The 14,732-nt window shown below is 41.9% G+C and overlaps 1 protein-coding gene across 1 annotated transcript in view; it reads right to left on the reverse strand.

Annotated features, from left to right (window-relative positions):
* Positions 1–620: 620 nt before the first annotated feature.
* The window catches only part of LOC310690517 (vomeronasal type-2 receptor 26-like), a 41,719-nt gene continuing 27,607 nt past the window's right edge, over positions 621–14,732 (reverse strand). The window contains exons 4-6 of the mRNA XM_083469590.1: positions 2,101–2,328; positions 1,741–1,867; positions 621–1,590 (exon numbers count right to left, since the gene is read on the reverse strand). Coding sequence (XP_083325716.1) covers positions 692–1,590; positions 1,741–1,867; positions 2,101–2,328 — 1,254 coding nt within the window. The 3' untranslated portion in view covers positions 621–691. The remainder of the gene's footprint in view (positions 1,591–1,740; positions 1,868–2,100; positions 2,329–14,732) is intronic.

Consider the following 14,732-nt stretch of genomic DNA (forward strand, 5'->3'; position numbering starts at 1 on the left):
AACATTAAACAGTGCTTTTCTGACAATATGGTTTTTAAACGCGTTATGTGCTTTGACCTTATCATACCACAGATATGCATGCCACCCAAAGACATTATTAAAGCTTTCTAAGTCCAACACATCAGTGTTCTCAAGAAACATCCATTCTCTCAGCCAGCTAAAAGCGGCTGATTCATAATAAAGTTTTAAGTCTGGCAGGACAAATCCACCTCTTTCCTTAGCGTCAGTTAATATCTTAAATTTTATTCGAGGTTTCTTGCCCTGCCAGACAAATCTAGAGATATCTCTCTGCCACTTCTTGAAACACTCCATTTTATCTAATATTTGCAATGTTTGAAACAAAAACAACATCCTTGGCAATACATTCATCTTTATCACAACAATTCGGCCTAGCAATGATAACTTCAGATTTGACCATATTTCTAGATCCTTTTTCACTTCCGCCCAACATTTTTCATAGTTATCCTTAAACAGATTCACATTCTTAGCAGTCATGTTAACCCCTAGGTATATTCTCTCCCCAAAATTGTTTCTGAAATCCTATTTCAGAAAGACCACAGAGGATTTTAAAAGTAATTGCACACAGGAATTGTAACAGATAAAATACAGCATGGTTATACGATGTAGAAAAAGAGAGATTAATTTGCCCATATTCTGATAGAACAAAAAACAGAGATGTTAGGCTAATTTGTTATTTCTTCTTTATTAACTTCTCCTTGCAGTTCAGATCAGGTCTCAACACAATGATGTAGCATTTGGGAGCAAAGATGGAGCCCAGTATCCCAACACTGGAGGCCAAGATGGAGAAGATCTCCACAGCCACCATGTATTTCCCCTTGGTGCTCAGGTACACTGGAACAAAGGAGATCCAAACACTACAAAACAAGAACATGCTGAAGGTGATGAATTTGGCCTCATTGAAGCTCTCAGGCAGTTTCCTGGCAAAAAAGGCCACAACAAAGCTGACAATGGCCAAAAAGCCCATGTAAGCCAGAACACAGTAAAACAGGGCGACTGACCCTTCGTTGCAGCCTAGAATGATTTCTCTCATCGCAGACTGCATGTCAGAATCAGGGAATGGGGGAGAGGTTCCTAACCATATAGTACAAATGACCACTTGGATAAGGGAACAAGAAATCACAATGGAGCTTGCCAGTCTTTTCCCCACCCACTTCCTCATTCTGGATCCTGGTTTGGTGGCCACAAAGGCCAGAACCACTGTGATCGTTTTGGCCAGAACACAAGAAACGGTCACTGTGAAAACAAGGCCAAAAGCCATTTGTCGGAGCAGGCAGCTCACTCTTTCTGGAGGGCTGAGGAAGATCAACGGGCAGAAGAAGCAGAGCAGGAGGGAAGTGAGGAGAGTGTAGGTGAGGTCCCGATTGTTTGCTCTGACAATGGGTGTGTCCTGATGTTTAATGAAGATGGCTAGGACCACCACTGTAAGAAAAGAGAGAAAAAGAGCAAACAATGCTAAGCTCATCCCCAGAGGCTCTTTAAAAGACAAGAAGCTGATGGTCTTTGGAATGCAATGCGATTGGTTCCTGTGTGGATAGTGATCTTCGGGGCACCCAACACAGTCATCCATATCTGGAGAGAAAATAATATATTCAGATTTCAAATGTTCTGGATAGCAACTACAAATGCTACCACTGTGAAACTCTTAAGGTTCAAATAGAAATATCACAGATGTCTCCTTTATACATTTGAAAAGTAACATCTATATATTGTGTCCCCTACCTTTCTGTGATGAAATCTTGCCTTGAGGACATGGAGCACAATCATAGCAGCAGAATGGCTCCCCCTCCTTCTTTTCCTTCCTGGAACCAGGAGGGCAATTTGAGTTACATAACGAAAGGGGTGGAACCTGCCCATTTAAATAAACACATAAACATTTTAGCACACAGAAATTAGTAGTATTTCAACCCACCCCCAACTAGAAACAGGAAGACACTGAAATACTTATTCCAGACTCAGAGCCAAACTACTCATTTTTCTATTTGGGGAACAAATATCTCAAATGGAGCGCAATCTGTTGGAATGTAATGTTAAAGATATTCTCTTTTCCCATCTCTCATGGATGTAGGAATTATGCCTCACCTGGTGAAAGCTCTGGGGCCACACCATTCTGTTGTCATCAATGGAAATCAGCTGGCCTGGGACAGCCTCCCCACCCAGTCTTCCGACCTTGACTCTCATGAAGGAGTTATTTGGAAAAGTGACTATGTTGGTAATATCAAAGCCAGCTGCTACTTCCCTGCTCTCACTGAAAGATACCGTTTCTCCAGCAGAGTTGTTAAAGGAGACACTCCTAAGGAAGGGATGGAGCTGCATTGGAAGAAAAATAGGAACTATGAAGTAATGCATATGTCTCTCCTTACTGACACTCAGGATGCCTTCAGAGTTCGGTACTGGCAGGGACTGCTATGCAAACAGAATCCACTCATTGGAATTGGTTCGTAAGGCGATCATTCACAGAGAGAGCCAATGATTTCCTTTCTCTCCTATAGGGAAAATCCTAATGCATTCCTGACCAAGAAGAAATGAGGAAAAAATCCATGGCTTTCAGTTCCCACTGCCTGGATATGTCACACCCCACGGAAGAGAATCGTAGGGTAACCAGCCTCAAACAACGATCATGAAGACATCTAATCAACACATGAAGGGGGCTAATGCCATGGAGCAAGCTGTCCATGAGTCTGACCAAACTGCGGGAGGCAGTGGAAGACAGGAGTGCCTGGCTGCTCTGGTCCATGGGGTCACGAAGCATCAGACACGACTGAACGACTAAACAACAACAAAGCTGTCCTACCAGGCTTCGTCCATGTCACTTCCCTTCACTTTGGGAGGAGATGGGCAACAAAGCCTCTTGGTTTGGGGGAAACTCAGCCTACATGTGAATCCTCTGAACTGCTCTCACCTTCTCTCATTGTAGGCTTGGATCCTCCCCTCAAATTGTGTGCAGAGAAACTGCTTGTAATGGAGCAGGACAGAGCAAGATCAGATTCTCCTTCACTTACAGTTTCTCTGTAAACATAGGTACCTATTAACAAAGAAGCAGCACAGTACAGGATTCGCAGCTACTGCTTAACAACTGGAGGAGCAGCTTATCTGCCTACGTTAAGCGGAGGATCATAGCCTACAGTTAGTACTTGAAAATTTTCAGTTTAGTCTTCTACATTTAGATACGATAAGATAATATTTATTGTCATTGTCCCATACAGAACAACGAAATTGAAAATCTACATCAGACATACAGAAACCAACAAGCCTGCTATCCCAGCTATTCCAGCCTGGTTAACCCCCTAAAAACTCTGATACCCCATAAATAAATACAATAGACTCCCATAGAGACTACCTTACACTGTGTTTAAACCAAAATCACAATTGAATAAAAACTGTTTCTCAGGAGGCTAGTCCTATTCTTTATAACCCTGTACCTTCTTTCGGAAGGCAAAAGCTGAAAGAGATCACTTCACTGCCCATGTCAAATAACTTGTATGTTATGATAGCATTACCTGCCAAGGCTGCAGTTTCTGAAGCTTCTGCATCCCTCCTTCCACTGCTGCCCTGTATTTGGCCCCGGGCAAGAACATGGCATGTAGAGCATGTGCTGTGGCATAAACAGCGTTATAGATGCTATAGCTGTGGCTTGTTATGCTCATCTCAAAGCCAGACGAAGGGAGATTTTCCAGCTTCTCCTCTCCAGTGCAGATTTCACTGGCCTGCTCTTCTGTGTTGGGGTTTGGAAACAAACAGAGAAATACCTCTGCCCAGAACTGCTTGACAAAGCCATTTCCATTTTCCTCAAAAGGATTTTGTGCCTGAAGAAAGGCTTTGAATCCTTGTACCACATTTGAAGAAACTGCAAAGGAGAGGGAACCGTGGAAGACATGCATATCCCAACTCATTTGGTAGGTCAATGTTGTGAAATCCACCTGTGCTGTCAGAATCCACACCTTGCCCACATATATTTTGTTAATATTTTTCATTTCACCTAGCACTAGCATTATTCGCAAGCGAATCATGGGCGTTGTTCCTCCATAGAAAACAACAACCTTGGCTTCACTTTCCATAATAACATGATAGATTTCCATAATAACATGGGAATACATGAAATGAAGCTCTGCCAAATATGTGGTTTTCAGGGTTGTCTCTGAGAAGGCCAAGCAAATGCCTTTCTGGGAGAGCAGAGGTTTCAGGGTGTGAATAAATCTCTCTCCACTATCATTATCCACAGCGAGCAGCCCAACCCACATCCAACCAAAGTGTAGAAGCAACTGAACAATCCCAGTGTACTGATGGGCTTCATTGGGCACCATCCTATAGAAGGAAGTGGATTGGCTTTGACCAGGATCTTCTGGAGCAAAGGAACCATAAGTGAGCTAAAAGGAATAAAGAGGCATAATTCATAAATGTTGAAGAAGGACTGTATGTGTATTCAAGGCCTACCCACCATACAGATGAGATGAGCCAGTTGCCTCAGGAAGGAGACTCCAGAAAGTTGGGAGGGTGGCCGATTTGGCCTCCATGGAGTGCTTCTCTGCTTTGCTCTCCTTCTCATCTTCTGTCTCAAGTTCATTCTCCCTGCTTTCCTGATCTGCTGCTGTCCCTCTCCCTAATTTTCCTTCTCAATTTCATCCCCTTCGTTTTATCACAACATTTCACCTCTTCATTTTATGACGTCCTACCTTCCCTTCCTTTCCAAACCTCTATTGTACCACAGACACACAGAATCACACACAAATGCCAGAACGTGTGCACAGCTGCCTCCAGACAGGCAGGCTTCCAGATTTGCAAAAGAGCACCTTAAGTCTACAGCCAGTAAGCCACAGGCAAAGTTGGAAGAAATGTCAATTTGCAGAATGGAATGTGGAGGTGTGTTTTTTGAGGAGTTGAAGTAAGGAAGCAAATTGATATGAGCTGTCTCCCACAAACACAGTACCTCAGTACCTTCTCAGTCAGGAGGGCAGAAAGCAGGACTGGGGTGGGGGTGGGGGTACTGTTTCCTGAGCCCCAACTGTGGATAAGTTGCAGCCTTATATAACTAGGATGTTTAGCTCTAGGTAATGCATGAGGGTGTAAAGGCCATAGAGTAGTAAGCTGCTGTTGCCAATCTTGTGTAGGTCATGCCTCCTTCACCTCCAGTGAAGAGAGGGCACCTTTCTGCCAACACATGAGCCAAAGTGCGAGGTTTGTTGGCCAATCCAAACAATTCTCTGCATTCCTCGGTAGAATCTCTGTATTGTGGAAGACAAAGCTACTGATCTTTGTTTATAACTGGCCCAGGAAACAGGACCATTTCCAAACATAAAGAGAAAGTCACCTATTGAAAATACTAGTATTGACCTCAAAGGTATCAGGAATTCTTTCAAAAAGAAATCCTCGGGCCCCATCCCTACATAGGCTCTGCCTCAGACGAGCATAGCATAGTGTTGAAACGCTTCCACCATCATACGACTGATCTTACGTCCTTCTTCAGGTTACCACCCAAAATATTAAATCGAAACGAGTATACTTACGGTGCCCCCTGGTATAACTCTCAGTGCAAACAAGCAAGACAGCGCCTTCGTGCTATATATAATGTATATAAGACCTCCGATGCATCTACTCTGCCAGCTAGTTATACACAAGCCAAGCAAGTTTACAAACGCACGCAGAAAATTGCCAAACGTGAGTGGCAACATAATCGCTGGCAGGCCTTGTTTACTGCTTCAAAATCACATAGATCCAGGGAATTCTGGTCTCTGATTAACAGAAGGGTGAGGAAATACCCAAGGGCAGTCATCCCTGCACCGACATGGGAATTGTTCCTGAAGAAATGTTTCTCACAGGTAGATGCTCCTTCCGACCATCTGATGCATCTGTTTTCCCACCTACCTATTTGGCCTCCCACCGATCCTGACGAAATAGCCAAGCTAATAGCCCAGCTGAAATCGGGCAAAGCCCCAGGGCCTGACCTGATCCCTGCTGAAGCCATCAAACTACACCCAAAATGGTGGGCTGGCATCTTGGCCAAAACCTTCGACGCAATCAACGCTTCTGGTCTCATCCCCAAAATATGGAAGGAGGCCATTATAGTACCAATTCATAAAAAAGGTTCTCCAATGGAGCCGGAAAATTACCGTAACATCAGCCTCCTTTCGATCATAGGGAAAATTTATGCCAGCTTTTTGCTGACGAAACTTTTGCGATGGGTAGATGAGACTAACCAGATTGGCCACGAACAAGCAGGGTTCAGAATTAAACGCTCTACAATTGATCATGCGATAGTTCTTTACCATCTGGCACGGAAGTACTCCTCCCCTCCCCGGGGCTACCTGTGTGCTGCCTTCTTAGATCTTAAAGCAGCCTTTGACAGCGTTCCTAGAAATATTCTTTGGGAGAAACTTGCGAAACAGGGCATCGATAGAAGACTCTTATGGCTTATAAGTCAGCTCCACGAAGGTACCCTTGCCAGAGTGAGACTTACTCCTGCGGGCAACCTCACAAATTCGATACCAATAAACAAGGGAGTGCGCCAAGGATGTATATTGGCTCCCTGCCTATTCAATCTATTCATCAGCGACATGCGAGCACCCCTAGTCAACTCATCTCCAAGTACACATGCGCCTAGACTAGCGGATTACCGCTGTCCACTCCTTTTATATGCGGACGACGCGGTAATTCTATCTTATACACGTGTTGGACTAACCAGAGCTCTGAAGATCTTTGCCACGTATTGTCAACTCAACCAATTAACCATCAACCATGCTAAATCTAAGATTCTGATTTTCGCCAGAAGTCGGAAATTATACGAATGGAAGCTTGGTGGAGCAAAAATAGAGCAAGTCCTAAAATTTCAATACCTAGGAGTTATTTTTCAATACAATTTGGGGTGGAAAGCACAAATTCAACACCTACTTAACAAGGCCAAAACTCTGTCATATGCGCTCCTCCGATTTTTCTTTTCGGATGGAGCTTTGCATGTTCCCTCGGCCCTAAAGGTGTTCAAGGCAAAAGTGGTTCCCGTGCTTGCTTATGCTGCCCCGCTCTGGGCCGTGATGACAGACCTTGCTCCTCTTGAGACTCTGCAAAACCAATTCCTACGTCGGCTCCTAATGCTCCCCCTGTGCGTAAGCAACGCAGCCATGCGACTAGAATTGAAGATCGCATCCTTAGAAACTTGCCTGTGGAAGCAAGTCTTCAATTATTGGTTATCATTGTGGCATAGATTACCAGACCATTACCTTGTCCAATGCTTATGGCGAGATGAATTCTCCAGCCTTTGGACTAGTAGAATTCATGCCAAACTCCTGAGTTATGGAATCTCTCCCTTAGATTCCCTAAAACTAGATCAAATCACTGCTCAAAGACTGATCCACCAAAGACTGGATGACATCGATTTACAGCGAAATTATACGCTGGGGGGAGGTGTTTGTTCGCCCCAGAACATTGGTATCACTTTAACTTACTGCGTTCCATCATACCTCTCCTCCCTTTCGACTGTTGCCCATAGGCTGGCCTTCACCAAAGCGAGGTTTAACGTTTTTCCCTCCAATGTCCTGAGACATAGATTCTCAAAGGGCCAAGCCTCCGCCATGTGCGAATGTGATAAGGAGACGCCGGAGTCGCTTCAGCACATTATGTTCACTTGCCCCTTATTCAAGGTGCCACGGGCAAATTTGTTGGGATCAATCATACAGAAACTAGAGGGTACCCCACCAAAATTCCACCTTGCCCAAATCTTGCAGGATAAGGATACCCATACGACCCTGAAAGTGGCTAGGTTCCTGGTCGCTGTCCTTACCCAAAAGCGTTGCCAAGGAAAATGTGGTAAACTTCTGGCATGGCAATTGAAGAAAAGACAGAAACTGAATACAGTTACAAGCCTAGAAGTGGAGGGAAAGAATATATCTAAACCCAATGAGATTAGAAATTGCTTTTTGAGTTATTTCAAAAAACTCTATGCCCAAGGACTACAAAATGAAGAAGATATAGATAAATTCCTTGATAAATATGGATTACAAAAAATCTCTCATCAAAGTAGGATGGATCTGAACCAGAGAATAACAGAACAAGAGATAGAGGGTGCCATTCAGAATATGCAACTGGGCAAATCTCCAGGACCAGATGGATTGACTTCCAGATATTACAAATCTTTGAAGGAGTGGTTGATTCAACCGTTAAAGGAAGTTTGCAACGAGATCTTAGAGGGAAAGAAGGCACCTGAATCGTGGAAAGAAGCATATATCTCACTCATACCAAAGACAGAGACTGAAAAGACTCAATTGAAGAACTACCGCCCAATATCATTACTTAATGTGGATTACAAAATTTTTGCAGACATTTTGGCAAAAAGATTTAAAAAAGTGTTGATGGAAAAGATTCATAAGAACCAAGCAGGCTTTCTCCCAAAAAGGCACCTAGCAGATAATGTAAGGAACATAATAGATATTTTGGAGAAGTTAGAGGTGGATATAAACTCTAAAGCAGTGTTGATTTTTGTGGACGCGGAGAAAGCCTTTGACAATATTTCTTGGAGTTTTATGAAAAAGAATCTTCATCGGATGGGGGTAGGCCAAGGTTTTGAGAATGGTATGGGTGCAATATACTCTGAACAAAAAGCTAAGTTGATTGTAAATAATGTAATAACTGAGGAACTTAAGACTGAAAAAGGAACACGACAGGGGTGCCCAATTTCCCCATTGCTTTTTATTTCGGTTCTGGAGGTGTTGCTGAATATGATTAGAAATGACCAGCAGGTCAAAGGTGTACAGGTCGGAGCTAAACATTACAAGTTAAGAGCATTTGCAGATGACCTAGTATTGACATTGCAAGAGCCAAACACTAGTACGAAAAAGGTGCTAGAAATAATCCAAGAGTTTGGCCAGGTAGCTGGATTTAAGTTGAATAAACAAAAAACTAAAGTTTTAGGAAAAAACTTAACAGATATGGAGAAGGAGAAATTCCAAGAGGAGACAGGGCTGACGGTGGTTAAGAAGGTGAAATATCTAGGGGTTTACTTGACATCTAAAAATTTGAATTTGTATAAGGATAATTATGAAAAATGTTGGTCAGAAATTAAAAAAGATCTAGAAATATGGTCAAAGTTGAAATTATCAATGTTAGGCCGAATTGCAGTAATTAAGATGAATGTATTGCCTAGAATGTTATTTTTGTTTCAAACCTTGCAGATTCTTGACAAGATGGAATGTTTTAAGAGGTGGCAGAAAGATATTTCGAAATTTGTCTGGCAGGGCAAAAAACCCAGAATTAAATTTAAAATATTGACAGATGCTAAAGAAAGAGGGGGATTTGCCCTGCCGGACTTAAAATTGTACTATGAAGCAGCAGCGTTTTGCTGGCTGAAAGAGTGGATGCTCCTCGAGAACACAGACATTTTGGATTTGGAAGGTTTCAATAATGCATTTGGTTGGCACGCATATCTATGGTATGATAAAATTAAGCTGCATAGGGCCTTCAAAAACCATATTGTTAGAAAGGCATTGTTTAATGTTTGGATAAGATACAAAGATCTGTTGGAAAACAAAACCCCTAGATGGGTGTCTCCTGTGGAGGCTAAGGCAGTGAAGAAACTCAATATGGAGGTCGGATGGCCGAAGTATTGGGAAATCTTGGAACAAGAGGGAGATAAACTGAAATTACAAAGTCATGAGAAAATGAAACATAAAGTACAAAATTGGTTTCAATATCATCAAATAATGGAGTTTTTCAAACAGGATAGGAAAATTGGCTTTCAGGTGGAAAAATCAAAATTAGAGACTGAATTGTTAGAACCCAATACTAAGAATTTATCAAGAATGTATAACTTGCTGCTGAAATGGAATACACAAGATGAAACAGTTAAATCGGCTATGATTAAGTGGGCACAGGACATTGGTCATAATATTATGTCTGCTGACTGGGAGTGGTTGTGGAACACCGGTATTAAATTCACGGCATGTAATGCCTTAAAGGAAAACATTATGAAAATGACTTACAGGTGGTACATGACCCCAGTCAAGCTAGCAAAGATCTACCATTTGCCTGATAACAAGTGTTGGAAATGTAAGGAGACTGAAGGTACCTTTTACCACCTTTGGTGGACATGCCCGAAGATTAAGGCTTTCTGGGAAATGATATATAATGAAATGAAAAAGGTACTTAAATGTACTTTCCTTAAAAAACCAGAGGCCTTTCTCTTGGGCATTGTCGGCCAATTGGTATCAAAGAAGGACAGAACTTTCTTTATGTATGCTACAACAGCAGCAAGAATACTCATCGCAAAGTATTGGAAGACACAAGATCTACCCACTCTGGAAGAATGGCAGATGAAAGTGATGGACTATATGACATTGGCCGAGATGACAGGCAGAATCCGTGATCAGGGAAAAGAGACGGCGGAAGAAGAATGGAGAAAATTTAAAAGTTATCTTAAGGACTATTATAAACTTGATGAATGCTAGAATGTCGAGGTTTTCAGGAAAAAAAAGGGATACAGTGACATAAGATTAGATTACAGAAAAGATTAAGATGACAGAGGTTGGAAAGGAATATTTAGAAGTTGCTTAAAAATTGTGGACATTGGGATGTAGGAAGGGGGGGTATGGGGGAGTCCTGGAAAAGAGGTTTATGAAAAAATGCTATGAAACTATACGTGTTTGTATGTCTTTTTAGTTGTTTGTTTGTCTTTAAAAATTTGTAAAACCAATAAAAATTTTATATATATAAAAAAAAAAAGCGTTGCCAAGGAGCACCACAAGCTAATTAAGGCGTAGTATGCCATTCCATCTTATAGTATTTTATTGTTATAGTAGTGTTTTAGCGGCAGTTTTTTCCCACGTGCACAAGCTGTTATTTATGTCTTGTTTTTATCTGTATGGGCCTACGGCCGTAATAAATTATTATTATTGTTATTATTATTATTATTATTACTAGTATTGACCTGTGAAAGCTCTAAATTGTCTGAACCTCACATATCTAGAGGGCCACCTTCTCCCACACCACCCACACTTCTTGGTTTATTGGGTGAGGCCAGGTCACACCTAATACATTCTGCTGCCTGAGAAAGAAACCAACTGGTCCTGCCATTGAATCCTCCTTCAATATACCAATAGGACCGTATCATCTACTGCACTTGGGACACCAGACTAGTTAGAGGAGTCAGGGGAGGCAATCCTCAGACCTAGAGCAGAGAGAAAAGGCAAGTGTGCTTAAGAAGGGGAAATAGGACTGCCCACCTAGAGCAGACATCTTTAATTGCAAAGCCCACAGGAAACACATTTTGTGAAGAGCAGGACCAGCCTCCTTTTTTATCCACAACTCTACAAAACGTTTTTGGATAGAAAAGATCATGGTGATTGAGTGTGAAGAGTCCAAGGCAGTATCTTACCTGGGGAATCTTGTAGATGCTCAATATGTCTGCCATGTAGAGGGAGGTATCAAAGTCCAGTCCCCCAATAACTGCCACCAGGTGTTTCCGGGTGTCGCACTTGTAGTTGGGTATAAGTGTGGAGGGAAGGTTCAGAGCAGCCCGATAGGTCATCCTTTCATTGAAGTAACTGTCATAGATGTGGAATCCTAAGGTGATATTTGGTAAGATCTTGGGGTTCTCATTGATCTCCTTGACAGCAAATATCAAGGCCAGAATATGCTGGTAGTTCTTTGGCACAACACTGCAATGAGAATTTCATGCTTTATTTTTGAAATATATGCTATGCAATTTGAAAGGGGGGGGGGGGAGGCTTGACAATTCTTCAGCATTTTAGTTGAAATTGTGTCCTAGTATATATGCAAAGGCGTTTCCCTTGAAGGAATACACTGTATTCCACTTTTATACTTGTAGCTCACTTTTATTAATACAGTGGTACCTCAGGTTACAGATGCTTAACTGCCATTTCTTGGCTGATCAGAACCTTCAGCCAGTTAGTCTGTTGTTGCCCGGGCCAATTGGAATGAATGGACCTGATCCAGCCCTGTCTATAAATGAATTTCCCTCTCTTCCCCTGCCACCAGTCCTCTGTCATTGAACAAGCCTGCACCATAGTGACAGCACAAGGCTATAGGCATTGACAGTCACACAGAGACATCAACAGAAGCCATAAAATATTTTGAAAGCACGAAGCTAAATAATAATAATAATAATAATAATAATAATAATAATAATAATAATAATAATATACCCCCTTCATCTGAAGATCTAACATGATAAAAATAAAGTGTACAGGTTGCTGTTTGGGCTTAGACATATACAAATTGTTTATTTACAGGTATTGATCTGATCCCAGAACAGAAGGTGTATTGAAATGCAGAGAAGCAGGTAGCCAGGCTTAATAGAGTTATTCTCATCATATTTAAACCTGTGACACATTTTAAACTGGGAGGGTCATATAAGACTAGCCTGACTTGGATGAGAACATCTGAATGAGAATTTCACCTCAAAGGAGAGGTGAGCTTTTAAGTCAATTCACCCCAAACTTTCAGAGGTAAAGTTCAATATTCAGAACAGAGAACGGCTTTCCATCTTAAAGTAGGTAAGTTTAAGTTGTGGCTCCTCTTGTGAAAGTCTTCTTGGAAGAAATTTGGTGGGATGTGGGGAGGAGAGAACGCATGAATGAAAGAAAGACTCTCTCATCTCACTGACGACACATTCAGATCTCCATTTCCCACCTTCCAAGCCAACTCTTCAGCTCTGAGATAGCCCCCCCCCCCGACACCTCTGCCTGGAAGGAAATGCCTCTAAAATCAGTGGAACTTGTTTCTGAGTAAGCCTGGTCAGAGCAGGGGGATGTTTTTGTGACATCTGATTACGTGTCATATGAAGTCTTTACAAGGTATTAAGAAGTTGACTGGTCGTTAGCCTTTCCTTGAAGTCTTCTTTGTCAGAAGCAGTAAGGAGGTGAGAAGCAAGTCCGCCAAGAATAAGATCACCAGCTTGGTAGTATTCATGTGGAATTCTGGATAAATCATGGATGGTGCAACATGTATGTTTGCAAACTATATGTGGCAGATGAAAGAGAATGGGCACAACAAACAGCAACATACTGAGGCAAATATTCTTTCTCATCTGACACCCTCCTTTCCAGCTGGAAAATGAACCTTAGCTTCAGAACCACACTCAGTACAATATACTGTCTTGACAGGAACAGCACTTCCCTACCAATTCACAGATTAAAATCCTATTTTACACCTCAACAAAGAGAAAAGCAAAAATCCTCCCTCTCCCTCTTCCCTCTCCCTTGCTTAGAATGGCAGGAAAGGGTTTTATGCCCATGTTTAGACTCTGGCTGGTATTGTCTGGAAATCTATTGAGACATTATTCAAGAGAGACTTAGTCATGATGAGATTGATAATTACAGCTTTGATGATAACTAGGTCTCTCCACATCAAGAACAACAAAATGACCAGAAAAAACACCTGCACATGCTTCTGTTATTTCATCAAAAGTGGTTTCTGTCAGTTTGTGCGACAACAAAAGAGCATGCAAAAATACCTACAAGGAGGAAGAAAAGAACAGTGGTCCAGTCTGCTATCAGTGCTGAAAGCTTCATCTGAACAGTGGAAATGGTCACTCTGACCTCCAAAATTCCCCCCTGAACACCTGTTCATTAATTTAATGACAATTCTACTAAGACTGAAAAATTGTGAAAGAGATTGAGTTATGGCAGATGATTTGTGTAGGTAGCAAGGAAAATTAAGTATAAAAAGGGAGAATTCCCTGGATGCCAGGATTCATGTTTGGGGCAAGTACTCTTTGGTGAGAGAACCCCAACAGATATTTTCAATCACAAAATATTCAGCAAAGTAAAGCGTGGAAATATAGGTTGTTAGGTCTTAAAAATATACCCCCATGAGTTCCAAAACTTCCCTCACCCCTTATCATTGAAAAGGACTAAACATCTGGTCAGTGAAAACTGGCTTACTTACAAACGCTTCAAAGGTCAGGTTCATGTGTTTCTCCATATATCAGTCAGAAAACACAGGCAGTAACACTTGGCTTAGTTACACTGGTGAAAGCTCCAAATTATTGGCATAGGAGTCCAAGAGAGGCTTCTTAGAGCCATGAGTTCTGAGCTTGTAGCAACCAGTTAAGACCTTAAATGTTGCGCTTCTTGGGTAGACTGATAGAGAGCAATAGGCCATGTATTTCTGGATAAAGCCTGCTGGCGGGGCCTATGATTCTAAAGGTTGGTAATTAGGGTGAGGTAAGCTAGCTTTTGCTATTTTGGAGCTCCGCTTAAATTCCAAGAGTGTCTTGGTATCTTCCTTAAATGTAATTCTAAGGTAAAATGGTTCTGTTTGGTGCTGCAATCTCTCAATAAAGTATTTGCTTCTATTTGCCGCTTTCACTTCTTATTGTAGGAATTCACCTGAATCTGGTATGTAGCTGCTTGGTTATGGCTATAACTTGTGGGCTTGTGGCTCAGCAGGCAAGCTTTTTGTCTTGGTGAATCCCAAGAATATCCAGCATCCAACCTGAGTTCCATGACTCAGAATTTTGGGTGACTTTGCTGGGGTGCTGTCAGGGTTGGTTTTCCCTGGTTATCCTTGGTTAAAGGGTGTTGTCAGGAATGAGGTGCAATAACACATCCCAATGCTTTTACCAGCTAGCAAGAATAAAGGAACAAGGTATTAACTACCCAGGGAAGCTAGGATATCCACATTAGCACAAAGCAGAACAAATGTCCCCAAAGCTTGCTCCATGACCAGCAGTAACATAGAACTTCCTTCTCAAGAACCCATACCAATCA

Source organism: Podarcis liolepis (genome assembly GCF_965112155.1).
Source record: "Podarcis liolepis genome assembly, chromosome: 13".
Classification (NCBI taxonomy): Eukaryota; Metazoa; Chordata; class Lepidosauria; order Squamata; family Lacertidae; genus Podarcis; species Podarcis liolepis.